This window comes from Ornithorhynchus anatinus, chromosome 6, assembly GCF_004115215.2.
Source record: "Ornithorhynchus anatinus isolate Pmale09 chromosome 6, mOrnAna1.pri.v4, whole genome shotgun sequence".
Taxonomy (NCBI): Eukaryota; Metazoa; Chordata; class Mammalia; order Monotremata; family Ornithorhynchidae; genus Ornithorhynchus; species Ornithorhynchus anatinus.
In genome coordinates this window covers 41,402,171-41,429,913 of record NC_041733.1, presented here as the reverse complement: position 1 = coordinate 41,429,913, position 27,743 = coordinate 41,402,171, and the positions used below count along the sequence as shown (strand labels likewise).

Here is a 27,743-nt window from a genome sequence, read left to right as displayed (position 1 = left end):
CCAAATCCGTAATGTATTTTACCCTCTGTCTCTCCCTCTCCACAGTAAGCTCCATGTATATCTCCATGATTTGTATATCTCCATGATTCTATTTATCTTGCTGATGTTGTCTTGTTTTGTTCTGTTTTGCTTTGCTGTCCGTCTCCCCCGTTTAGACTGTGAGCCCATTACTGGGCAGGGATTGTCTCTTTCTGTTGCCGAATTGTCCATTCCAGGCGCTTAGTATAGTGTTCTGCACATAGTAAGTGCTCAATAAATACTATTGAATTAATGAGTGAATGAAAAGCTCATTGTAGGCAAGGAGTGTGTCTTGTTTATTGTTGTATTCTACTCTCCCAAGTGCTTAGTACCGTGCTCTCCACGTGGCAAGCACTGACTGACTCACTCTCCCTCTCAACTGTTTACTCTTTGTGAACAGGGGATGTGTCTACCAACTGTTATATTGCGCTCTCCCAGGAGCTCAGTACAGTGCACTGCACACAGTAAGTGCTCAATAAATATGACTGACTGATGGTAGATCAGTCTCAATCAATAGCTGGTGAATGCAAACCCTGAGATTTACGGGACTTGGAGACACTTATGCATACAACAAAATCACGCCTTAGGGAACAGCCAGAAATCCATTTCCTCCATATTAACTGGGAATGTCTCTCAGTCACTAAAGAACTCGTGCCCAAGGTGGCAAAGGGAGCATCATTTACTTTCAGCAGTCAACCATGATCCCGGCCTTTGTCTTTTTTTTTTTTAATGGTAATTATTAAGTGCTATGTGCTAGGCACTGTACTAACTGCTGGGGTAGATATGGACAAATTAGGCTGGACACAGTCCTTGTCCCACATGGGGTTCATAGCATTAATCTCCCATTTTACAGATGAGGTAACTGAGGCACAGAGAAGTGAAGTGGACAAGTCACTTAATTTCTCTGTGCCTCCGTAAAATGGGGATTAAGACTGTAAACCCTATGTGGGACAGAGACTGTGTCCAACCTGACTATCTTGAATCCACCCCAGTGCTGAGAATAGTGCCCACCATATGCTACGTGCTTAACAAATACCACATTTATTATTATTATTACTTGCCCAAGGTCACCCAGCAGACGAGTGGTGGATCCAGGATTAGAACCCAGGGCCTTCTGACTTCCAGGCCCATGCACTATCCACTAAGCTATGCTGTTTCTTATGGGCCAGGTCATTCTCTGCCAGTATCTCCCCTAGAAGTGGAGCCCAGGAAATCGGCTCCTTGTTGGCAGCTCAGATAAAAACCTTGAGCTGGGAGGGGCTCTCGGGACAAACGGCTTTTCAGAGGCTCGAGGCCTGGTCTGGGCCAACCTACTCACTGCACCTCGATCTCGTCTATCTCACAGCCGACCTCTCGCTGGTGTCCCGCCTCTGGCCTGGAACGCCCTTCCCTCTTCACATCACTCTCCGCACCTTCAGAGCGGCCCACTTCCTTCAAGAGGCCTTCCCTCACTTCCTTATCTCCCACTCCCTTCCCCTTGCACATGGAGCACCTTCAGAGCCCTATATGAGGCCCACTTCCTTCAAGAGGCCTTCCCTCACTTCCTTATCTCCCACTCCCTTCCCCTTGCACATGGATTTGTTCCCTTTATTCACCGCCCCCTCCCCCCAGGCCCCACAGCACCTATGTATGTAACCATAATTTATGCATTAATATTAATGTATGCCTTCCCCTCTGCACTGCAAGCTCGTTGTAGCAGGGAACTTGTCTATGAACTCTGTTATACTGCACTCTCCCAAGCGCTTAGAACAGTGCTCTATACATAAGTGCTCAATAAATACAATTGATTGACTAGGTGCTCTGTTTATCGGGGGTTCCCTCCTCCTCTACAGCATCCTTAAAACTTGTAGTCTTCATTAAACCTCATTAAAACAAAAGACCGCAGCAAAGGATTGCCTCTGGGGACCAGTAAGCCCACTGAGATCTGGGAAGGGTCAAGAGTTGCTGGGGCAGGAGAGGCCGGGGAATGGCCAGGGGAAAGTCAGGAGGGACTCTCCCTCCAACCCTGTCTTCACCTTATATTGTTATATTGTACTCTCCTAAACTGTCGGTAAATGCAATCTGATTGCTGGATTGACCTTCCCTGCCCCGGGGCAGGCAGGCTCTGTGTGAGCAGCCCAGAGAAGGGGCCGGATGGGAAGACTGAGGCCACCGGGCTTGGGGGTGGGGAGGATACACCACACCAGGGACCACGCAGGAGGGAGCCAGGAGGGCTTCTCTGCGGATTGTTTTAAAGCACAAATCCAAACGTCGTTTTTCCTCTTACCTGAAAAGGACGGCTGCACTCCGGCAGGGAGGACAGGCCAGGAGGAAGATCTGAAACCAGAGAAGGAAGAAGTGAGCATGTTTGTCAGGAGAGGCTGGGGGGACAAGAGGGAGACCTCAACCTCCCAGAGCCCAGAACAGAGGAGATAATCTTCCCTCGGTGGGGTGGTCTGGCTCCTAACCCTGCTTCCTCTCCTCCTCTGGGTCCAGCCGTCACCCGACTGGAAACAGTTATAGTAATGTAATAATAATAATGTTGGTATTTGTTAAGCGCTTACTACGTGCAGAGCACTGTTCTAAGCGCTGAGGTAGATACAGGGGAATCAGGTTGTCCCACGTGAGGCTCACAGTTCATCCCCATTTTACAGATGAGGTAACTGAGGCACAGAGAAGTTAAGTGACTTGCCCACAGTCACACAGCTGACAAGTGGCAGAGCCGGGATTCAAACCCATGAACTCTGACTCCCAAGCCCAGGCTCTTTTCCACTGAGCCACGCTGCTTCTCTATCCAGAATAGTGTGTAACTACACTGTCCTCTTCCAAGCACTTAGTACAGTGCTCTGCACATATGGTAAGCGCATGATTGACCACCCACCAGGACCAGAGTTCCCCTCTTTGATGAGGAGAGGCGATGCAGAGCCCTCTGGATAATGACCCTAGAAGGTCATGGGTTCTAATCCTGACTCGGCCATGCGTTTGCTGTGTGACCTCAGGAAAGTCACTTCACGACTCTGGGCCTCAGTTACCTCATCTGTAAAATGGGGATTGAGACTGTGAGTCCCATGTGGGCCAGGGACTGGGTCCAAACCTACCCCAGCGCTTAACACATAGTAAGCACTTAAATACCACAGTTATTATTATTAAGTGGACCCCTGATGAGGGTCTCATCTTCTCGGTCCATGCAGTTTGCACATGATCTCACAATAACTAGGTCAATTTCAATCATTTTATCCCACTGTGGCCTAGTGGAGAGAGCTCGGGCCTGGCAGACAGAAGGATCTGGGTTCTAGTCCCGGCTCATCCACTCATCTGTTGTGTGTGACTGGGGGCAAGTCGTTTCACTTCTTTGGGTCTCAATGATCCCATCTGTAAAATGGGTTAAGACTGTGAGCACCACGTGGGACAGTGACTGTGTCCAACCCACTTTGCTTGAATCTACCCTAGAGCTTATTTCACTACCTGGAATATAATAAGCACTTAAATACCACAATTTTTTTTTTATCATTATCATCTCCCCAGTGGGGGGGGGTGGGGAAAACTGGCCACCCCTCCTAAGAGTGGCCACCCTGGCACTCGCTATCCTGGACACAGGGTGTAACTTAGTGATGTCCTACATCAATCAATGGTATTTCTTGAGCTCTTTCTGTGTGCAGAGCACTGTACTAAGCACTTGGGAGAGGACAGCGTAATAGAATTGGTAGTCACGTTCCCAGCCCAGGATGAACTTACAGTCTAAAGTCATGTCATGCCATGTATGTAAGCCCACCCAATCCTATGTCAAGACTATACTAAAAATAAGCACCTGTGGATCGAGGCCATCAGGCACAGTGTTCGTCTTCGCAGTGAGCAGATCTCAAACTGTCCCTGTTTCAAAAGTCCCGGGTGCAAAGATTTGACAGAGTTGTGAGAGCTTCTGATTGTCTACCCTCCACCCCACCCCCGGACATGGGCCCCAAGGTAGCTGCCTCTCACGCTCACCCGTAGAAGCCACCCTGAATCATGCCCTGGGCGGGGGGGCGGTGAGAGCTGAACGGATCTGCTCGCCTCCTCCAGAAAGCCTTCTCTGACTCCGCCTGCCTCTCATCACCTCATCCATTTCAGTGCTCCTCCAGAAAGCTCAAGTGGAATTATTTCTCTACATCCAATGCCTCGGTCACTCCTCTCTTGGGCTTGGGCATGCATATTTGTCCCCTCTCACCCAGGAGCACTGTACAGGAAGGTGCTGAGCCTCATTCTCCCTCTCTAACTGGCCATACAGTGTACTGAGCTCCAGGGTAGATTTAAGATCATAGGGTCCCACATCGGGCTCCCAGACTAAGGAGGAGGGAGAACAGGGACGGAATCCCCATTCGGCAGGTGAGGGAACTGAGGCCCAGAGAAATTAAATGCTTCGCCTAAGGTCACGCAGCAGGTAAATGGCACAGCCGGGACTAGAACTCAGGGCCTCTGACCTCCAGACTCTGGGCAATTTCTTGACCAGCTGCTCTAGAGGAGCTCGACCTGGATAGGGCTGGGTGTGCCCTTGCGGGCACTGATCCTACCACTGAGTTAGCCGTTTTCCAACCTCGGATGAGTGCCGCCGTTTAATCCTCTCCCCAAGGCCCGATACCCGCCTCAAAAAATCGCAGGCTGGAGGAGCCGGTTACCAAGGCAACCAGACGGGAGCACAAAGAGGGAGATCCCGTGGGCTCAGACACCAGAAGGGATGGGAGAGAAACAGACAAAAAGGGGGGAGGAAGGAGAAGGTGCGAGGTAATCCACTCCACACATCCCCACGCGGTGGGTCCAGCTTCCCCATCCTCCAGTTAGCACTTCCCGGCACAGCCCCTCCCAACTGTATGAGCCACTGCCCATTCTCGGCCCAGAGGAGAAATGGAAACATAAATCCTTCCATCAGATTAATAGAACTTCCACCCAGCAGGGTTTAAAGAGGCAGTTGCTAAACCCGTTTTTCCTCCCAGCCACTGTTTCCCCAAAGGCCCAGGTCCTGGTTGCCAAGCAGCATGAAGTGGGGGAAGGGTTGGGGGGTGGAGGGGAAAAGTCACCCCAGAGGTGGTATTCAATCAGTGTTATTTACTGAGCACTTACTATGTGCAGAGCACTGTACTCCGCGCTTGGGAGAATATAATCATGAGGTAGGCAGACCCCGGGCCCACCCTCAAGGAGCTGACTGGTTTCCACCATGGCTGGAAGCAGCACGGCTTAGTGGATAGACCACGGGCCCGGGAGTCAGAAGGTCATGGGTTCTAATCCCAGCTCTGCCACTTGTCTGCTGTGCGACCTTGGGCAAGTCCCTTCACTTCTCTGGGCTTCAGTTACTTCACCTGGAAAATGGGGATTAAGACTGTGAGCCTCACATGGGACCAGGGTCTGTGTCCAACCCGATTACCTTGTATCTACCTCAGTGCTTTCCACCAGCCTGGTGTGCGTGAAAGAGACTTTGAGCTGCCTTGGGGGGCTCCACGGTCTGTGGATCCGGCAGCTCCCTGAAACGCCCGCCCGTCCTGACCCGAATGGGAAAGTGGCCTTCTTAAACCTCCTCTAAGGCAACTTTGCCTGCTGAATTTGAGCGCTGAGGATTGAATGCCTCGGGTCCACCAGGGCAGAGTTAAACTGCCCCTGCAAATACGCAAGAAAGGAACTCTTCCCTGGCCAACATATCCCAGTCTGAAAGAACACAGTCATCAGGTCTAAAGAACATCAGGTAGTGGGAGTAAAACAATGGGATTTCCTTTGACTCTTTTTTTCCATGCTCTTTTTGGCTGCCTTCGTGGGGCTCCATCTGGGGTTAGGGGGACTCGTGAGCGGGTGACTTACCGCCAGACGCTGGGCCTGAGACACAGGGGAACAGGAGAAGTCGGGGATGGGGGGTGGCACTTAGGAAAGGGGTAGGAACGGGGTAGAAAGAGAGGCCGTAACTGGTTTGCCAGGTTGCCCTAGCCGGACTCTAGATTCTAAAAGAATACTCCAGCCTCAGTTTTTCTTCCATCAAAGAATCTTACAGTCTTCATGGGGGCAGCAAAGCGGAGGTCGGGGGGGGGGGGGGAGGGCCACATTCTGGGGAGATTCCACCCCAGTCAGACCTCCATATGAAAAAAGGAGAAGGATCACACAGTCGGGCCCTGAGGTGTGGCCGGATAAACCTTCCTGATCAGATAAAAGCAGGGGTCTTGGTGGGGACTTGAGGCAAAGCAGACCCGGTATATGCCGGACCTGAGCAGGGACCGCTCCACGCCTGCTTCGGGGCCACATAAACCACAGTCGAGGGGTGCTCTGGTAAAGTCTCCAGCTAGGACACCCGCATTATTGGAGGGTGGACATTAACCTGAGAACTGAACCGAGAACACTAAACCACCCATCGTCTCAAACCCTTCTTTCCTCCCGGCTCCGAAGTGGAGCCACTGCCTTGACCGGGAACTCCCAGACTGATTTTATATGCGACATTTTCATCCTCCAGTCCCCAACAACAGTCCCCTGTCCGATACCTTCCGCTCCACAGGGCGGGTTTTCCATGACAGCTCCAAACCCAAAGGGCTAACAATTATAAAAATCATAATTAAGGTATTTGTTAGTTTACTGTGTGCCTGGCACTGTACTAAGCACTGGGGTAGATACAAGATAGTTGGATTGGGCACAGTCCCTGTCCCACATAGGGCTCCCTGTCTCAATCTCCATTTTACAGATGAGGTAACTGAGGCACAGAGAAGTTAAATGACGTGCTTAAGGTCACCCAGCAGCCAAGTGGCAGAGCCGGAATTGGAACCCACTCCGTGCTCTATCCAGTAGGCCATAGAGACTCACCTAGCCCTTCCTAAGACTCTCCAGGGCTCAAATGGGAGTCTCACGAGTCATCCCGAACCTCCATTAGCTGCGTAATTCCAGCACAGCCCCTCACTTACCATTCCCACTCAATCCTCATTAGGTTAAAACCGATTACTGTGCTCCCACACCCCATCACAGCACCTCAACTAATCACTCCCACTCGACAATTAAGTAAAAACGGATGTCTGTGTTGCCACAGAAATTCAATAACCTGGCTTCGATGGGGAAGGTTATATTTAGCGGCGGCCTCTCAAGGACAGGGAGAAGCCTCCGCAACAAATCTACACTTACTACCTTCCCCTCCAAGTCGAGAAAACACCGAAAAAATCATCAGGGTAATATCACCTTGAACTGTGGAGGGCTTTTTATTTCTCCAAAACCCTCTGGCCTCAATTATCTCAGTGTGTCTTCAAAACAGCAGTGAGCTAGGAAGAGACCAAGTATCGTGATGGCCTTTTTACAAATGAGGAAACCGAGACCCAGAGAAGGCTCAAGTGATTTGCCCTCCTCGGGGCTGCACCAGTAACTGCAGCAGAACTAGAAGCCAGGTCTCCTGACCTTGTCTCCCAAACTCAGTTTTCCACTGAGCAGAGAATGGTCTCAGCAAACTCCAATCACAAGGACTCCACAAAGACTCCCTTGGTCTTTCCAAAAGAACTTTAGATACACCCAGCCGTTCCCTTCTTTGGGCAAAAAGTGGAGCAGCATGGCCTGGTGGATAGAGACCAGACCTGGGAGTCATAAGGACCTGGGTTCTAAATCCTGTCTCTGCCACTTGTCTGCTGTGTGACCGTGGGCAAGTCACTTCACATCTCCCGGCCCCACAGCATTTTGAAAAGAGCACAGGCCTAGGAGTCAGAAGTCATGGGTTCTAATCCCGGCTCTGACACTTATCAGCTATGTGACTTTGGGCAAGTCACTTAACTTCCCTGTGCCTCAGTTACCTCATCTGTAAAATGGAGATTAAGACTGTCAGCCCCACGTGGCACAACCTGATTACACTGTATCTACCCCAGCGCTTAGAATAGTGTTTGGCACATAATAAGCACTTAACAAATACCATCAACAGCCCCTGGCACATAGTAAGCGCTTAACAAATACCATCATTATTATCATCATCTCTGGGCCTCAATTCCTTCATTTATAAAATGGGGATTAAGATTGTGAGCCCCATGTGAGACAGGGACAGTGTCCAACCCAATTAGCTTGTATCTACCCCCGTGCTTAGTAACATGCCTGGCACTTAGTAAGCACTTCCTTACCACAATTATTAATATTAGTATTATTGTAAGGATACAGACATGGCCACTAGTTTAGCGAGGTGACCTGCCAAATGGTGCCTGGGGGTCGTGACTCCCCCAGACCCAGTTCTAAGTAGCAACTGGCCAGCAGCAGAAACAGCAGGAACAAGGGAGAAGTCAAAGGCTCAGAACCCAGAGCTTTTACTTACTTAACTCAAGTCTGGCAGGGCCTGAAAGCTTCCTGGAGAGTGTCACCACCCAAGCTCAACGATCCCACTCATCGGACCAGGTCCCCCATCCCCCGTCCTCCCAACCCCACTTCCTTCATACCCCATTCCTTCATACTAATGGGAAGATATTCCAGAGAGAATCCTTAAATCAATCCATCAGGTTATGTATCACGTGCTTAACGGAGGCAGAGCACTGCATGCTAAGTGCTTGGCAGAGTACAATGCATAGTTGGGAGACATGTTCCCTGCCCACAGTGAGCTTATAAACCTAGAGGGGGAGAGTGACATTAAAATAAATTATGGCTATGTAGGTAAGTTCTATGGGGCTGAGGGTGGGGTGAATAAAGCATACAAATCCAAGTGTGAGCACAATGTGGAAGGGAGAGGGAGTAGAGGAAATGAGGGCTTAGTGTGGGAAGGCCTCTTGGAGGATGTGATTTTAATAAGGGTTTGAAGGAAGGGACAGTAGTGGTCCACCAGGTATGAAAGGGGAGAGACCACCAGTCCAGAGGCAGGACGTGAGCGGGACATTTGGCAGCAAGACAGATGAGATCGAGGTGCAGTGATTAGATTGGCGTTAGGGGAGTGAAGTTAGCGGACTGGGTTGTCATAAGAGATCAGTGAGGTGAGGCAGGAGGGGGCGAGGGGGTCGAGTGTTTTAAAGCTCTGGGGTTAGTTCCCCATCACCACAGGGTCTATCAAGATGTGCTTCAGAACTGGGATTGGTCACCCCCGAAGCACCTGGCAAAGTTTGTCAGTCCCCTAGAGCCATCTTGCCACAAGCCCCCTGCATAATAATAGTAACTGAGGTATTTGTTAGAAGCTTACTGAGTGTCAAACACTGTTCTAAGCACTGGGATAGGTACATGTTAATTAGATCACACACAGTCCCTGTCCTGCATGGGACTCACCGGTCTAAGTAGGGAAAGAACCAGGTATTGAAACCCCACTGTACAGTTTAGGCAACTGAGGCACAGAGAAGTCAAGTGATTTCCCCACGGTCCCACAGCAAGCAATTGGCAGAGGCAGGATTAAAACCCAGGACCTCAGACTCAAAAGCCCGTGATCTTTCCATCTAGGCCACGCTGCTTCCCCGCATTTACCCTGAGGGACACGCCGCAGCCGCGCCATTCCTACTCTCCTCTAGCCAGGATCGCCCTGGCCCCCCAGTCATGCCTACTGGTCTGGTCGCCACCCCCCCACCTCACCAACCTTCTGGTTCTGCCCTCTTCCTCCTCCTCCAAATCCCTCTAAGTGGTAGCCGCTGAGAGCGGGGATGTCAACCCTCAGCAATAACTGATCAGCAGGATGATTCGTTCTCCAGGTGGTTCATTTTCTGGAGAGGCAGCCGCAGCAGAACAAAGGCCGCTGCTTTGGCCAGGAATGACCAGGACCAAGTCCATGACTTTGGATCTTCTGAGGTGTGCTCAACTCCCCTTCCCTTTCCGACGACTTGACTCTAAAAACTGCTCATCATCACCTCACAAGGAAGCCCTGTGAGCCATACAGACAATAAAACCCATATAAAATGATGATACTAATAACTGTCGTGTCAGTTAAGAGCTTAATACGTGCCAATCAATCGATCAATAGTATTTACCGAGCATTTTACTCTGTGTAGAGTACTGTACTAAGCACTTGGGAGAGTACAATATAACAAAGTTGGCAGACACATTTCCTGCCCACAACGAGTTTACAGTCTAGAGACTGTACTAAGCCCCAGGGGAGACAGGAGACTGGACACAGTCCCCATCCCCCATGTGGTACATATGGTCTAAGGGGGAGGAGGGAGAGCAGGTACTTCATCCCTACTTTCTAAGGAGGAGGAAACTGAGGCCCAGAGAAGAGAAGTGACTTGACCAAAGTGACCCAGAAGGCAAGTGGCAAAGCCGGGATTGGAACCCTGGTTCCCTGGCTACCAGATCTGGGCCCTTTCCACTGGGCCACGGGGCTTCTTGGGGCCACTACAGTGCTCCGTGAGGCAAGAAACACTGACAACCGACAAGGACTGTCAAGATCTACTGGGACAGCAAGAGCCAAGGCAATGAAGAGAAAGTACAGCAGGGTATGGGTCTCAAAACCAACAGGGAGGTAAAGAGAGACATCGAGGGGCTGGGATTATTTCTTCTAGAACAATAATGAAAGTGTCTCTCCGCCTGCTGACCCCTCTTTCCCATCACCTCTCCCTCCCCCTCCCCAAAAGATGCTAAGGCTGCCTTAGAAATGCCTATTTGCTTAATTTTTCAGATTCACGCCAGGCCGATGGAAGACAATGCCAATTTCACTCATTTCGTCATTTGAGTCACATACCAGGCCAGTACCAAATCTGTGGGCTGGTACATTTTGTCCTTATTTTCAAGACCGTGCTACTATAGAGCAATAATACCGCCCATTCTGACCTTTGCTCGGACAAGGCACCCAGTGAGGGAGAGGCACAACCAGAGAACACACTGGGAATTTGGAAAAGTAGACTTTTTAGAAAGATCATCTGACAGGCAGGCCAGGAGACAGGACCTCACAGGAGAACCCTCTGTGAACTCAAGTCGGCTGAGGGCTCGTTGGACCAGCTGAACTGGCCAGGCATGGACTCCCGGTGCTACATATATACAGTGCATCTAAGCTCCTTGAGGGTAGGGGTTGGGGCCGCCAACTCTCTTGTGCTCTCCCAAGTGCTCAGTACAGTGCTCAGCACACAATAAGCATGTGATAAATACCACTGATCGGATGCCTGAGAGATTCATGGGTGCCTGGCCTCCCCAGCGGGCTACTCAAACTCCACGTCGCAGCAACACCTTGGGGCAACCACGAATGGGCAAACAGAGGGTTCTGCCCTTCCAGAAGTGAGGACCGAATCCCTGCCTGGTCCCGGTTAGACCGAGCCGAGCTCAGACTCTGCAGTCCTGGGACTCGGTTTAGACCATTCATTCATTCACTCGTATTTATTGAGCGCTTATAGTGTGCCGGGTACCCTACTAAGGGCTTGGCACAGTACAGTTCAGAGACACATTCCCCGCCCCCAATGGGTTTACAGTCCATGCCAAGTGGGCTAGGCGGCTACCTAATAGACACTGCCCTTCTAAGATTCCAGTCCCGCCCTAGACCGCTCTATCTCTACGGGGTGAAACGAGCCCAGCCAAGGGTTCCCAGGAAGGGCAGGCGGCCAGTCACCTGGAAAGTACGGAGGCAGACAGAGGCAGAACCGAAATACACTCAGGGCTGCTGTAATGCCCGTTTTCCTGCTGCGTTTCCGCTGGGACGTCGGGGGATTGGGCAATGTTCACCCAACACTATGAGCCCGGACAGGTCCAGGGCGTCATGCTGTTGGAAAACACAGTCCGGGCGTGTGCAACAGGGCGTTGGACACCCTCCACACCACGGTGAGAGTGTCATGAATATGCTACCCCCGGGGGGTTAGGAGAACTGGGTGGAGATCAGTCTCCCCTACCATCTCTCTCCCCACTAAAGAATAATAATGATGGTATTTGTTAAGCGCTTACTTGGTGCCAAGCACTGTTCTAAGCACTGGAACCCACACGCTGAATAATGTGGGTGGCCCTAGGGGAAAGAGGACATCCCAAAGGCCACCCTGTTTAAGGGGCAAAAAAATCCAGGGGACGGAACAAGGGAAAGAGGGGGCAGAGTGGCCCCCTTGGAGGAGAGGTACTTATCTCCAGTCACCCAAGTCAGTCAGCTGTATTTACTGAGCACTTTCTGTGTGCAGAGCCCTGTCCTAAGCGCTTGGGAGAATATATTATAACAACAAACAGACATATTCCCTGTCCGCAATAAGCTTACGGTCCGGTGGCGGCGGGGGAGACAGACACTACTATAAATAAATAAATTACAGATATGTACATAAGTGCTGTGGGGCTGGGAGTGGGGGGATGAATAAAGTAAGCAAGTCAGGGTGACGCGGGAGGAGAAATCTTCTCAGCTGTAAAATGGAATCGGCACTCAAGGCTCGCCATCCGGCACATGAAGGCAGCACGGGTGCTGACAGGGTACCAATAGCCGCCTGTACCGGCAGTCTCCGAGCCAGCAACCCCCATCCCGGCTCGGCCACTTGTCAGCTGTGTGACTTCGGGCAAGTCACTTAACTTCTCTGTGCCTCAGTTACCTCATCTGTAAAATGTGGATTAAGACTGTGAGCCCCACGTGGGACAACTTGATTCCCCTGTGTCTACCCTAGCGCTTAGAACAGTGCTCGGCACATAGTAAGTGCTTAACAGATACCAACATTATTATCCCATACGAGGAGCGAAGGAGCCGGCAGACTGGGGAGAGACCGGCAGGAAGAACCAGGCCCTCTCCAAGTCCCTTCCTCCCGCCGGCCAGGGCCCTTAGACCGGCAAGAACCACCTGCGCTCTCCAATCCGATCCGACCTTCGCGGGGATCTGAAACCATCACCCCACGGAGGCAAAGAGGCGGGCAATCTCGCCAGGTGGCTCCTGGGGCCCTTGTGCCAGTGAGTTGAATTTTGTAACACCCTAGAACAGAGTTTTCTTTCGGGTCATCACCATTTTGCCCCCGGGGATTCAGTAACAGTAAATCGGTCCCCTCGCAGTTTCCCGGACTGACACGAGACTATGAGACTGTGCACTGAAAGGCCCGGAAGGAATGAGCATAGGCTCTCTGGCCTGGCGGGTGCCGGCTCCGATGTCGTATCGTTCCTCTCCACCCTTCCTCTGAAGGAAACCTGCTCCGAAAAGCAGGAAGTGCCAAACATTTCAGTTGGCCGGAAGCAGAGGGGCATCCCCTCCTCCCTCACCGGGGCGGCACAGGGCAGGGGGTGGTCGCTTTCTGAATTACAGGCAGGGGACGAGCCCGTGGATCTCGGGCTGCTGCTCTAGGGACGGCCCGAACGCCTCAGCGGAAAGGCAGGGGAAGCCCCACGGCTCTGCTAATTAGACCCATGCTCTGCAGTGCAGCTCCCAGGAATCGGACTCCGGGGGTTGTCGCTGAATTGTACTGTCCAAGCGCTTAGTACAGTGCTCGGCACACAGTAAACGCTCAGTAAATACAATTGAATGAATGAATGAATGAATGAATGAATGAATGAGGGACTTCAGAGTTCACTGAGGAGGGGTAAATCCGAGGGCTTCGTAGGAGGAAGGCGCTGCTTACAGAATTCTCCTTGGCCTCAAAGAAGGCACCACCATGGAGACGGAAAGCCAGAAGATGGTGGGGAGGGGGAAGGACGGAGCTAGACTGAGGCGATAGAAAGGCTTGCTCGATGGCACCTAGCCAGTCGATCAAAGAGGATCCTGCTCCTCTCCATTGCCAGTGTTCCCCTGTTGCTTACCCGAGGCAACTTGTCTGCTAACTGCTCTGCTCTTAGTCTGTTGTGCGCAGGGAATGGGTCTGTTTATTGTTCTCTTAGTACAGTGCTCTGCTCACGGTAAGCGCTCGATAAATACGACTGAATGAATGCTGGCTGCCGTGATCAGGACCAGGCGGAGGAGCCACCCGAGGGGTAAGGTAATCTCACTCAGGTGGTCTTGGGGGTAACTCTGGGTAAGCCCGGAAGCAGCCAAGCAGAAGTCTGTCCTGAGCCCCCCATTAGGTGCAGGGTGAGAGGAGTCCAAGAGGAAGGGCTCTGAGGGATTTACAACCTACATGGGGAAGCAGAGCGATCCCAAATATACAAATGTACACAAATGTACAAGGGCACAAACCGCAGTGACATCAAGCCATATTTAAAGGCACAGACCGACTGGAGGTCGGCAGAGGAAGTGCGGAGGCTTCAGGGAGGAGGGGGCGGGAGGAGGAGGAAGTGAACTCTTCCTGGCCAATCTGGACCGGGACAAATTCTGTAAGACTTCCCGGTTCCGGTAACATCCCGACTTGGAAAGCTAGAAGGGGAAAAAGCTCCTCCCTGGGCTGCTGGAGTCAGGGTCCCTGCAGTGAGCACCAGGCTCCAGGAAGCTCATCGTTTCCCCCTTGTCCCCGGCTGGGATTTCCAGGGGTTCCTCGGATGCTTTCCTTTGTTGGCCAGTGCCCGGGGTGCCTAGGGGGGTCCCCAATGTGGAAGACTAAGGTCAGTAAGGTTTCGAGGTCATTGGTTTCCTGAAAGGAAAGCACATGACCGCTGTCTGAACTGAACTGCTCGGCCTGACTGTAATCACTCATCCTGCTCTAAGGCAGAAAGAGCCCTGGAGCTGCCCACCCCCTGCCTTTAATAAAAACAATAACAATGATCACATTACTGATATTGTTATAGTATTTGTTAAGCGCTTACTAGTTACGAGGTACTAAGCGGTGGGATAGATGTAACCCGATCGGGTCGATCACAGTGCCTGTCCCAGAGAAGCAGCGTGACTTAGTGGAAAGAGCACGGGGCTTGGGAGTCAGAGGACATGGGTTCTAATCGCGGCTCCATCACTCGTCTGCTGTGTGACCCTGGACAAGTCACTTAACTTCTATGGGTCTCCATTACCTCATCTGGAAAATGAGGATTAAGACGAGACAACCAGACCCATGACAACCTGACCTTGACAAAGTGGATAGAGCACGGGCCTGGGAGTGAGAAGGACCTGGGTTCTAATCCCAGCTCCGCCCCATGTCTGTGTGACTTTGGGCAAGTCACGTCACTTCTTGGGGCCTTGGTTACCTCGTCTGTCTAATGGGGTTTAAGAGTGTGAGCCTCATGTGGGTCGGGGACTGTGTCCAATCTGATTCTCCTGTAACTATCCCAGGGCTTAGAACAGTGCTTGGCACATAGTAAGCACTTAACAAGTACCGTGATTATTTTAAGCACCGTCACAAGAACTAAGGGCGGTGGGCTGGGGTTGGGAACAAGTGAGCATCAGGCCTCCACGACGTCGTGCGTATGTATGTCGGATGGGCATCACAACTCGACGACGACCTCTGCCCCACCTGGTGGGAGTTGGTCTGAGGCAGCGGACTTGAGGGTTCCCCCCAGAACCGCTACGTTCCCCTCCCAGGCCTCCCCCAAGCCCATCACAAGTGTCAGCCACAGGAGCCGAGGCACAGGAAGTCGGGGCGCTCAGACGGAGGATAGTTGACCGGGGCAGCCCGGCAGGGGACAGAATGGCTGAAGACCAGACCGTCCAGCGTAACGAGCCGAGAGCCGACACTGCTGAGGGCCGGGACCCTCTTTCCACGAGGGAACTCTGGTCAGCCACTGGGCTGGCGACCCCACGAGGATGAGGCGGCCGAGTTGTCTCCTCAGGCAATTTTGAGGGTCAGGGAGAGGCCCTCAGCTGCTCACTGAGTTTTGGAGGTGGGATCTGGAGGGAGTCTCTTTGGGATTAGGATCGATCCTTAGCCTTTCCCAAGGACACCACACCTTGAGGATGGGGCAAGAAATTTAACACTGGGGTGGAGGAAGGTGTTAGGGTGTTCTGAACCCCCTCCCCCCCAAACCTTTGAGGTCAGCATGATGGAGCATGGGCCTGGGAGTCAGGAGGAGCTGGGTTCGAATCCCAGCTTCGCCACTTGTCTGCTGGGTGCCCTTGGGCAAGTCGTTTCACTTCTCTGGGTCTCAGTTCCTTTATCTGTAAAACGGGGATTAAGACTATGAGCCCCATGTGGGAGAGGACGGTAGCCAACCTGACTAGCTTGTATCTGGCACACAGTAAGCACTTAACAGAGGCCATAATTATCATTGTTATTATTATTATTATTGTTACTATTATTAAATGTCTTGCTCACCGTCTCTGGCCCCGGAAGAAAACGAGCAGCCAGCAGGGAGAAAGCTCCAAGCCAGCAGCTGGTCGGGGGCAGGGGCACCGCTCCCACAGATACCGGGAATCAACGGGGATTCCCCTCGCCTCCCGGCAGAGGCCAGCACCCCTCCGCTAGCCGACTAAGATGCGGCCGGTTGCCCTGTCGCCGTGGCTACACAGGGGGCCCTTTGCCGGGATGTGTCCAAGCCACAGGGAGAAGGGCGGGAAGGGGAAACAAATCTCCAAGCTGGTTCTTCTGCATTGGCCTGCCGGACTGGGTTCCCGGCTCATAGTGGGAAGGGAATGGATCTGTTAGACTGCTCTACTGCCCTCTCCCAAATGCTTAATACAGTGCTCCACACAAAGTAAGCGCTCAATAAATACGATTGATTGATTCAGGAGCCTCACTCTCCAGTGCTGTGCTGGTGGGGAGGTGGGGTTGGCAGGAAAGAGATGAGGGCCCTGTGGGCCGGGCCCAGTTCTGAGGAGGTCTGTCTTGGGTCTTGGGACGGGGGGGCGAGTAGAACTCGACCGTACCATACATGGTGGCTCCCCATGAGTCCTGGGCTCCTCTTGGAACCTGGAATGGGCCGGAGGCACCACCCAAGGTGGCCAGAGGACCCGATCTGCTGACCGGAAGACCACAGGGGTGTAGTCTAACTTGGCCCCCGGTGCTCCGCTGGCGGTGGGGAGATTGTGCCACCCGGCATTCCTGCAACTCTGGCCCCTTGGCGGGGGCTGGCACTACTTTGGGACCAAGGCTGCTCTTGGGCAAAACACACACACCCTCTATCCCTCCTCCCGCCCTTAATTTCCTCTCCCACACCCACCATGGAATCCCAGTCCAGAGCAGCCCGGTGCCAAAATCTCATTTTCCACAGATGTCCCCTTGGAAACAATTCCAACCAGGCCGGGTGATCGGGCAGATGGTGCAGCAGGACTGCAGTCGTCCAGTTGCCCCTGTGCCGCCCCTTAGAGCTGCAGCCGGGACCCAATCTGCACCCCGAAAGCCCCCTTCTTCACCACACTTTGAGCTCACTGTTTCAGGAACCTCCACCGCCAAAGCAAACCGAGGGAGGCCGGAGTGGAAATCTGAGGACTCGGCCACCCCCAACAATGAGCAGCAGGAATCTCTGTGTGTTTTCAACATTCATCTTGTTTACTTCTGGCCCTTTCAGTTCTGTCACAAGGTGGCCACGTTTTTTTGGTACCGTACACTGCACCTCGCAGTTTAGGCTCTCAGGGCGGCCCCCCTGAATACCACTGGCTGCTTTAGGGGCTGGACTGAATCCTCATAGTATGCCCATTAATGAGAGGGAGAGAGAGGAAACTGAGGTCCAAAGCAGGGGCTGGAGGGGTTTAGAGGCTGGGCAATCAGCCCAAACCATTCCTACGGAACTTGGAACTAGAACTCCGCCTGGTGCCCTGCCGGCCAGAGCCGCCTCGCTCCACCCCCTCCAGAACCTCCATATTGACCAGTTACCTAGTGGCTCGATGGATCGGCCTTCCTAACCCACTGATCACTATGACAAGAGACGAAGCCCAAGGGCAACCGGTTTTCAAAACGGAAGCAGAAACAAGGTGGAAAAGCCCAGGGACCCCGGACAGGCTAGATTCCCTGGGAAAGTGGGGCTGCAACTGGGGGATGGGGAATGCCTGAGATGGAATGGCTGGAGGCTATCATCCTCCTTTGAGGCCCAGGCCCGGCTCTACCTTGGGCCTTCCCGCTAGGGCCCTTAACCCCGCTAGGGCCCTTAACGGGAAGTCCAATCAATCCATCAGTAGTATTTACTGAGTGCTTACTGTGTGCAGAACACTGAACTAAGCGCTGGGGAGGGTACAACATGACAGATTGGTAGACGCCTTCCCTGCCCTCAACGGGCTTCAGGGAGACTTTCCTGGGGCATTTTCCAGTTCATATTGCCCTGCGGGAACCCCTAAGATGATGCATTCAAACTTTGCTCCTCTTCTTCTCACCCATTACATTGGTGCCCTCCGCCTCGACGGGTATCTATCAATCAGTGGTATTTATCGAGCACTTACTATGTACAGAGCACTGACCTAGGCACTAGGGAGAGTTCGATACAACAGAATCAGCAGACATAGTCCCCGCCCATAAGAAGCTTACTGTCTAGAGGGGGAGACAGACATTAATGGAAACCTCAGCCTCAGGGAGGCCCAAATCCAGCAGATGTGGGGCGGGGAGGGGGCGTGGAGCAGTTTCACACCCCTTGGTCTAAGGTTCCCTGGGGGCAGAACGATCCTTCCATCTCCAGGTCTCAGCCGGAAGCTTCCCTCCTCTCCATCCCTACACTTCTCCAAAATCTCCTACTTGACTTAACTCCGCTTTCTCCCTATCAGATGCCTCCCCACCCCCAACCCCAAGTGCAGTTTTCATTACTCTAGGCAGGAACCTGTTTGTGCGGAAATGATCCGGGAACAGGTACTTCTTTTCAAAATCAAAAAATCACTATCAACCTAGGCTCTTCCTAAGGAACAATAAGACTGCCCAAAACTGGTGGGTCAGGGACTTGGGCCAAGCCTGATTGTCTTGGGTCTAGTCCAGTATTTAGCATAGTGCTTGGCCCCAAGTCAGTGCTTAATAAGTACCATTAAAAAAAAAAAAAGAGGCAGGCTCCAGATGGACTAATAAAGAGGTGCTTTTTCAGTCATCCCCAGAATTAGGGCTCAAGTAATTAAAGCGGCATCAGGTCCACGGGAGTGCATCTTTATGCAGGTTACCTGCAGCGCTGGCCGGTTCTAGTCCCTTTGGCCAGTTCCGGCCCATTAGGTCCACGCTCCTTAGAGGGGCCAAAGGACCACCTAGAGGACCACCAATACATTATGTTGGAAGGCAGCCAATCTCCAGCCAATCTCTTACCGAGGGCTTTGCATTTACTATGCGTAGAGTGCCGGATGATTGTTCTCAAGGGGCTTTTTGAACCATTAAGCCCCACTGCTCTCTTTCCTCTGAATCAAATACAAGTCATTTGTTGTCATGGCGATACACTTCCCACTCTCCAAAATAGTTCAATCCAGGCTTTGTTTCAGCAGACAACGGCTCTGTCGACTAAAAACTGGTCATTATCCTCCGCCTCATCTTGAGACGGCTTACTACATCGGGCGCCGGGCTTTTTCGGTCTTCTTCGAGATCGTCTTCCTAAAGCATCTAGGAACTCCTCCGGCGAACGGAAGAGATGCGGCTCGTTCTGACTGGCCGAGCACCCCTGGGTACAGATACTTGACTGTGGGAGCTGGAGAGTTGACTGGCAGAATTGATGGAATTTGAGGGAAGAAACAGGTCAGAGCCATCCTGGCAAAGCAAAAGCATTCTGCTCTCCCGTCTGGAATGGAGGACCCTGGATTGTCCTCCTCAGGATCTGGGGAAAAGTTAGCAGCCACACGCTTTATTTCCTCCTCCTTGTACGACTGAAATGTCGCTGTTTCTAGAAGCGCTGGACTGTCATCACCGGTTGCCCGCCTGCTCTACGTCCAACCAAGACTCCTCGGTTGGCTTTAGGGCTCGTGCTCTCCACCTCACATATCTGCTCTCTATACCCACTGCTCCCCAGCTCACGCTCTTCTCTCTGCCCAAGCACACCCGACTGGGATCCATTCTCCTGTCTCCATCTTCCTGCTTGGACTGTTCCCCTGACCTGGAACTCCCTTCCCCGGCTCCTGTATATAATAATAATAATTATTATGGTATTGTTAAGGGCTTACTATATACCAAGCACTGTTCTAAGCACTGGGGTAGATACAAGGTAATCAGGTTGTCCCATGTGGGGATCACAGTCTTAAACCCCATTTTACAGATGAGGTAACTGAGGCATGGAGAAGTTAAGTGACTTGCCCAAAGTCACACAGCTGATAAGTGGCGGAGCCGGGATCAGAACCCACAACCTCTGACTCCCAAGCCCGTGCTCTTTCCACTAAGCCACGCTGCTTCTCTATGAACCCAGACAGCAGTCTTCTCATCTTCAAAGTCCTCCTAAAATCTGACCTCCTCCAAGAAGTTTTCTCTGATTAAGCCCTAACACACCAAGTTGAACTAATCCATCAGCCATTCTTATATCTTAGGTGTTTATAGGTATCCTCAGCACTTATATATTTGTATATATACATATACATATATGTGTAAATATGCACACACACATGCCTATTCAAGTATACTTCCAATTATTTACTCTGACATTTCATCCTAACTGATCTACTTTACCACCTATTCCGTCTTGGTTCTTCCTCCTACCCCCATTATCTGAAAACCATTTTGTATGTCCATCTCTTCCCACCCCGCCCCACTCCCTGTTGACAGGAAACATCTATTTTGCTTCTGCTGTACTTTTCCAAACACAGAATGGTGTTTTATACCTAGTAGGGGCTTAATAAATACCACCGATCGGTTGATTCAAAGTGAAAGAGACAAAACAAGGGCCTCAAGGCCACCCGCTTCAACCTGTCTGCTAAGCCAAATGCTTCTCAAAGCCCGAAGATGATAACAATAATTACAGCTACTACTGTCGTGGTACTTGTTAAGTGCTTGTTATGGGACAAGTGCTGTACTGGGTATTGGGGCAGATACCAGATAATCAGATGGGACACAGTCTCTGATCCCACGTAGGGTTCACAGTCTAAGTAGGAAGGAGAACAGATAATGAATCCCCATTTTATAGATGAGGAAACTGAGGTCCAGAGAAGGGAAGTGACTCGTCCAAGGTCACATGGCAGGCATGTGGCAGGCTCAGGATTAAAATCCAGGTCCCCTGGAGCTATTTTCATTAGGCCTCAGTGCTTCTGGGGGACCTGCCACTTTCAAATGGAGGCTTTTAGTACAGATACAAGGCCTTCCTCGTGTGTTTGATTAGTCCAATCAATAATACATATTGAGTGCTTACAGTGTGCAGAGTACAGACATTAATATAAATGACAGATATGTGCATAAGTGCCGTGGGGCTGGAAGGAGGGGTGATAAAGAGAGCAAGTCAGGGCAACGCAAAAAGGAGAGGGAAAAGAGGAAAGGAGGGCTTAGTCGGGGAGGGCCTCTTGGAGGAGATGGGCCTTCAGTAATAACAATAATAATGTTGGTATTTGTTAAGCGTTTACTATGTGCAAGGCTTTGAAAGGAGGAAGGGTAATTATCTGTGGGAAATAAGGAGGGAGAGCGTTCCAGGCCAGAGGCGGGACGTGGGTGAGAGGTTGGCGGTGAGATAGACGAGACTGAGGTAGAGTGAGAAGGTTGGCATTAGAGGAGCCAAGTGTGTGGGCTGGGTTGGATTAGAAGAATAGTGAGATGAGGTGTGGTCTGCATGAAACCCAGCAATGGACTGCCTATCTAGCAACAACAGAGAACTGGCCCTTCACATTAGGGAACTTTCCTCCTCCTCGGGCTAAACACATTTCATTCCCTTTGCCCAAATTACAGCAGCTCATCCTCCCCACCTTCTCCCCTTGCAACCCACTGCACGCCGAGTAAAGCCACTTCTTCTATCACTATGAACAATCAGGGTGCTGGTGTTTGTTAGGTGCTAAGCATGTCTCAAACACTGTACCGGGGGCTGGAGTAGCTGATACAAGACAGTCACGTCGGCCACGGCCCTGGCCCCTCACCAGGCACCCAGTGTAAGTGGGACAACGGGGTCTCGAATCCCACTTTTGCAGAGGAGGAAACTAAGGCACAGAGAAGTGATGCGATGACTTAAACCCAAGGTCCCACAGCGGGCAAGTGGAGGAGCCGGGATTAGAACCCAGGTCTCCCGATTCCCAGGCCCGTGTTCTTCCCACCAGGCCGCGCTGCTTCTTCCTAGTTGGTCCCAACCTTTCCCCACTGCTCCGCGGCCCCCACCCAGCTTCTGTTCCTTCTTAATCTCTGTTCCTCAGCTTTCTGGGGCCCCTTTTTGGTTTCCTTCCCCATCTATTGCTCCTTGTCGGCCAGCGAGTCATCCCAGGTGGTGACCTTCCCGACTCCGCCCCTTCCACAAGCCTCCTGGAAGAACTGAACTCTCTGCTCTCGGCAGAGAGGCCTCTCCCAGGCTTGGCCCCAAGCCACACGACGCTTCTTTGGTTGCTTAATGTTCCTGCTAGATTGCTGTCTAACTTCCTTCACCTTCCTCCCGCTGACAAGCTGCTCTCAGAATATTCACCCCAGATATGTTTCCCTGCAACTATGCAGATTCAAACACATTGGGTTTCCTGCTTGGGTTTACCTCCGCAGCCGGCTCGAATGTCGATTAAAAATCAGTCAGCCCAAGATCCATATCCCTGACATGAACTAATGTGTCACGTTCACCTACTTTGATCTGCCAATCGGTTGGTCCTATTTATACCGTGGTAGCATTTGGGAGAGATTACCAGAAGCAAGACCCACCATTTCCTGCCCTCAACGACCTCACAGTCTAACCGGGGAGATGAAAATTACCTACAGATAGTAGGAGCGGCAGTTTAACTCTATCAGGACAAGAGAGCACAACGAGTAATTGAACTTACAAAAACGAGGCCGAAAAAAAATACCCATAAGAGCTCAGGACCGTCACCACTGAGGTCTTGTGAACAACTAGGGGCTTGTGAATGATTTGGGACAGTGGGGTTTTGTTGGCTTTATGTTTGCCTTTTTTCCCCTGGTAGAACGGTCTGTTTCTTTTTTTATCGTAACACGGTCCCTAGGGTATCGGTGTGTGAGAATTTTATATATGCTTATTCACAGGTGTCGAATGAAAAGGCGGACACACAACCCACAGTCCCTTCTGCACTCCAAATGTGAACATTGTCATTTTGTTGTGCACCTGCATCTGCGGGCTGAAACACCTGCTATTGTCTGTGATTCTTCCATTCGCCCCTCCCGGTTCCAGCTAAACAAAGCTTCACAGGGGCATTGGGAGAGGGAGGCTCGGGGGGGTTGGCACACTCCCAGCTGGTCCGCCTGTCCCTATGCCCCCCTTCCTAGCCCCGACCCAACAGTCCGCTGCTCTGTCATCCTGTTTGAGACTGGGCTTTTTTTTTTTTTAAGTGGTATTTGTTAAGGGCTTACTATATGCCAGGCACTGTACTAAGCACTGGGGTAGATACAGGATCATCAGGTCAAACACAGTCCCTGTCCCACAGAGGGCTCATAGTCTCAATCCCCACTTTGCACATGAGGCACAGAGAAGTTAAGTGATTTACCCAAGGTCCCACAGCAGAGAAGGGGCAGAGCCAGGACTAGAACCAAGGTCTTGCCAGGCGGGTGCCCTTTTCACTAGGCCAAGCTGCTTCACCTGTGCTTTGAAAATGTCTGCTCTGTCCAACTCTGCTCTCCTCTTTCTCACCATCAACTCCTTGCTCACACCCGCCCTTCTGCCTGGAACTCCCTCCCTCTTCCCATCTGACAGACCACAGCTCTCCCCATCTTCAGAGCCCTACTAAAATGACACCTTCTCCCGACTCCCTTACTCATCTCTCCTCTCCCCCATCCTATTTTCCCTTCCCTATCATTCATTCACTGAATAGTATTTACTGAGCACTTACTCTGTGCAGAGCACTGTACTAAGCACTTGGAATGTACAATTCGGCAACAGATAGAGATCACATCGCGCTCATAATCAACCGATGGCATGGACTGGGCATTTATTGTGGGCAAGAGCCCCGTGCTAAGCAGCTTGGAGAGTACAATCAACAGAGTTAGTAGGCATGACCCAGGCCCTCAAGGAGCTTACGGTGTAGCGGCGGAGACTGACGCTCAAATAAATTACAGATAGGGGAATAAAGAGATGTAACTAAGAGCTGTGAGACTGAAGGTGGGGTGTGCGACAGTGTTCAAGGAGTACAGACCAAAGGGTACACGGTGGCACAGAAGGAAGGGCATTTAGGATGGAGAACCGAGAGGGTAGTTGGGGAAGGCGTCTTGGAGATGTGATTTCAGAGGGGATTTAAATGTGATTTCAGAACATGGGGAGAGCAGCGGCCTGTCAGATACGAAGCGGGGAACAGAGACCCGGGCCAGGGGGAGGTTATTAGCAAGGCATCGAAGGTGAGATGAGATAGAGGTACAGTGAGTAGGCTGGCGTTAAAGGAGTGGAGTATGTGGGTTGGGTTGTAGCATAGTGGGAGATGAGAGAGGATGGGTAGGAGGGAGAGAGCTAGTCCAAACACCCTCAACTCTTGCTTCTCATATCACCAGCTTCACAGCACTTACACATACCTAGCTGGCTACTGAGTTGCTTCCAGTCAGTCAGTCGATTGTATTTATTGAGAGCTTACTGTGTGCAGAGCACTGTACTAAGCACTTGGGAGAGTACAACAGAACAATAAACAGTCTCCCTGCCCACGAAGAGCTTAAAATCTACAAGAAGCCTAGAATTTATATCAATGACTGCCTCCCCGGCTAGACTGAAATGTCCCGGATGGCAGGGATGGTGACTGAGTAGTGCCCTCTCCCAAACGCTTAGTACAGTGCTCTGCACACAGGAAGTGCTCAGTCAATACTATTCACTGCCTGTCCTCCCTGTTTGTGAGGGCCCCTGTAAGTTCACCGCCGTTGGCTGCTGGGGTAACCGACCTGCTCCCAAACTGGTCACCCGGCCCGCCCGCCCATCCGTCCGATGAAACTGTGCGGCCACGGGCGCTGCCTCAGAGCTGCTAGCCCGACTGCATTCCAATCCATCCATTGCCGTTCCAATCCATCCATTGCCGTCGATTCGGTCTCGCCATTTGCGGTCGAGTCCGGCTCGAGGATGCTGCCCAGCAGCAGCCCAGGATCCCGCTGGAGCAAGGCCATTTGTCCCAATATATAAGGAGGGTGGACAGCACTGCTGCTCTTTTCCCAGCCCCACGGCCACTCGCCAGGTCCACTCGCACAGGCCGCCATCCTCAATTTGGGGGCTTTTGTATTTGGTTTGGTTTTTGGTTTTCCTTTATGGTACTTGTTAAGCTCTTTCTCTGTGCCAGGGACAGTACTAAGCACTGGGGTATATTCAAGGCCTGTCTTGCCGCCAACCCCTGGCCCACGTCTTGCCTCTGGCTTGGAACGCCCTCCCTTCTCAAATCCAACAGATAATTACTCCCCCTCCACCCTTCCAGTTCTTACTGAAGTGGCTTTCCCAGCCTAAGCCCCTCCTTTCCTCTTTTCCCACTCCCTTCTGCTTCCCCCTGACTTGCTCCTTTTATTCTTTGCCCCTCTCCCAGCCCCACAGCACTTATGGACCCATCTGTCATTTATTTATTTGTATTGATGTCTGCCTCTCCCCCCAGAATGTAAGCCTGTTGTGGGCAGGGAATGTGTCTATTGTATTCTCCCAAGCGCTTAGTATTGTGCTCTGCACAAAGTTAAGTGCTCAATAAATACGACAATGAAGATACTAATGAACAGAACCCTTCACTGTGAGAAGCAGCATGGCATAGTGGATAGAGCATGGGCCTGGGAGTCAGAAGGTCATGGGTTCTGCTGTGTGACCTTGGGCAAGTCGCTTCACTTCTCTATGCCTGAGTTACCTCATCTGCAAAATGGGGAAAGAGTCTGTGAGCCCCATGTGGGATAGGGGGCTGTGTCCAACCCGATTTGCTTGTATCTACCCCAGCGCTTAGCACAGTGCAAGGCACACAGTGAGCGCTTAACAAATACCACAGTTATTATTATTAGAGGTAGAGATGGTCCCAAAGCTGCAGGGGGAGGAGAGGTTTGCTTTCCCCCTTTCTGGTCTCTGCTCCCTTTCAAGGCAAGGGGATGAGGTTTGGTCCCTTAACCCCTCTTTGTTGGAGGTGGAAAGTGCTTTCTCTGCACTCTTCTAGTGTGTTACAGCCCACTTCCTTTCAGTCAGGCTGTTGGGAACCACATCCCTCCGGGCACTGCCCTGCCCTGGAAGTTGCCATAGAGATGGAACCCAGCGGGAGCCGGAGAGTGGCTAGTTTGAAAGTTTCCTTCCTGAGTTTCTGGGTTTAGCCTGGGTCCCACAAGAGTTCACTGGCAGGGGGCCAATCAATTCTTTAATTATTCAATCAGTGGCATTTATTGACCACTTACTGGGTGTAAAAACACTGTACTAAGCCCTTGGGAGTCACGTCCCCTAACAAAGAGGTTCTTACAGTCCAAACTGGGGAAACGGGGACGGGAGCTATGTTCAACCTGATTATCTTGCATCTCCCCTAGTTCTTACCACAGGGCCTGGCACATACTAAGTACTTAATAAATACCACAATTATTTTTACCACCCAGCAGCCTATTTCTGGCTCCCAGGTGGAGACCGGTACCCACTGCCCCAGAGGGACCGGAGAGAGGGGGCCAGGAAATAGAGGTGATGCCTGCAATTCTTCCCTGGGGATGGAAAGGTAGCTTGCCTTTGATTTGAGAAGGGAGGGAGCTCCAGCTCTGCCTGCTACGGGTTCTCCGAACAGTTCAGCTCCTCGGGTCCCCATTGAGCCCCCAGGGAGATCTGTACACACATTTCCACACTCTGCACTATGACATCTTTAAGGCTTCCATCACACTAGACCATAATATCACTGCAGGATGGAAAAGTCCCTGTTATATTGTACTCTCCCAAGCTTTTAGTATAGTGCTTTGCCCTCAGTAAACAAGGTTTAACTGATCAACTTGCACTTTATAACTACTTGTAGGTTCTCCAATTTGCCCTTCTACTCCCCTGTGTTAGAGAGTCATTTCCCTCAATGAATCGTATTCACTACGCACTTACTATGAGCATGGCACTGTGCAATACGATAGAGTTGATAGACACATTTCCTGTCCACAAGGAACTAACAGCCTAAAAGGAGAGAAAAACATTAATACGTATAAATGACAGATATTTAAGGTAAGTACTGTGGGGCTGAAGGTGGGGTGAATATACCCAAGTGCAAGAGCGATCCAGAAGGGAGAGGGAGTAGGGGAAACAGGGAAGGCCTCTTGGAAGGAGATGTGATTTTATTAAGGACATGCCCTGTAGACTGTAAGCTCATTATGGGCAGGGAATATGACTACCACGTCTGTTATATTCTAATGATAACAATGGTATTTGTTAAGCGCTTACTATGTGTCAAGCACTACTCTAAGCGCTGGGATAGATACAAACTAATCAGATTGGACACCATCCCTATCCCATATGGGGCACCCAGTTTTAATCCCCATTTTCCAGATGAGACAACTGGGGACCAGAGAAGTGAAGTAACTTGCCCAAGGTCACACAACGTTCGAGTGGCAGAGTCAGGAATAGAATCCAGGTCCTTCTGACTCCCAGGGCTGTGCTCTATCCGCTAGGCCACGCTTCTTCCCCTTATTCTTCCAAGCGTTTAATACAACGCTCTGAACACTCTAAGTGCTCGATAAATATGACTGATTGGTGTCTCTTCCTCTCAGTGCTTGGTGTGTACTCTGGATGCAGAGGACTCACTTCTGCTAGGGGACGGGGTGAGGTAGAGAATGATGCCACCCTCAGCTAGCCTGCCCCAGGAAATCGCCAAGGTCCCTGCCCCAGATCTGTGGCCAGAAAGCCCGGAATTTCTGTTTACAAAAGGAGGACGACGGATAAGTGCGATCCCAAAGCCACCTCCATGCCCGGGAAGTGCTGCACCCAGCCTAAGCAGTCTGAAACTAAGAACGGGGACAACCAGAGAAAATGGTCACCTTCCACAAAAGGGTATCACTTTGCTGTGGTTCAGAGCTGACTGCAGGAAGTATATGGTATAAGGAAGATGACTAAACCAGCTCAATCGAGATAAAGGCAACTCCTTCCCTAAACCTTCCTCCCAAACTCTTTCTACCAACCCCAACCTATTAGGTCTGGGTCTAAGGATG

At 51.4% G+C, this 27,743-nt stretch overlaps 1 protein-coding gene across 1 annotated transcript in view; it reads right to left on the bottom strand.

Moving 5' to 3' along the window:
* TMEM164 (transmembrane protein 164) overlaps positions 1-27,743 on the bottom strand; it is a 71,687-nt gene that overhangs the window by 24,450 nt on the left and 19,494 nt on the right. The window contains exon 2 of the mRNA XM_029067967.1: positions 2,285-2,334. Coding sequence (XP_028923800.1) covers positions 2,285-2,334 — 50 coding nt within the window. The remainder of the gene's footprint in view (positions 1-2,284; positions 2,335-27,743) is intronic.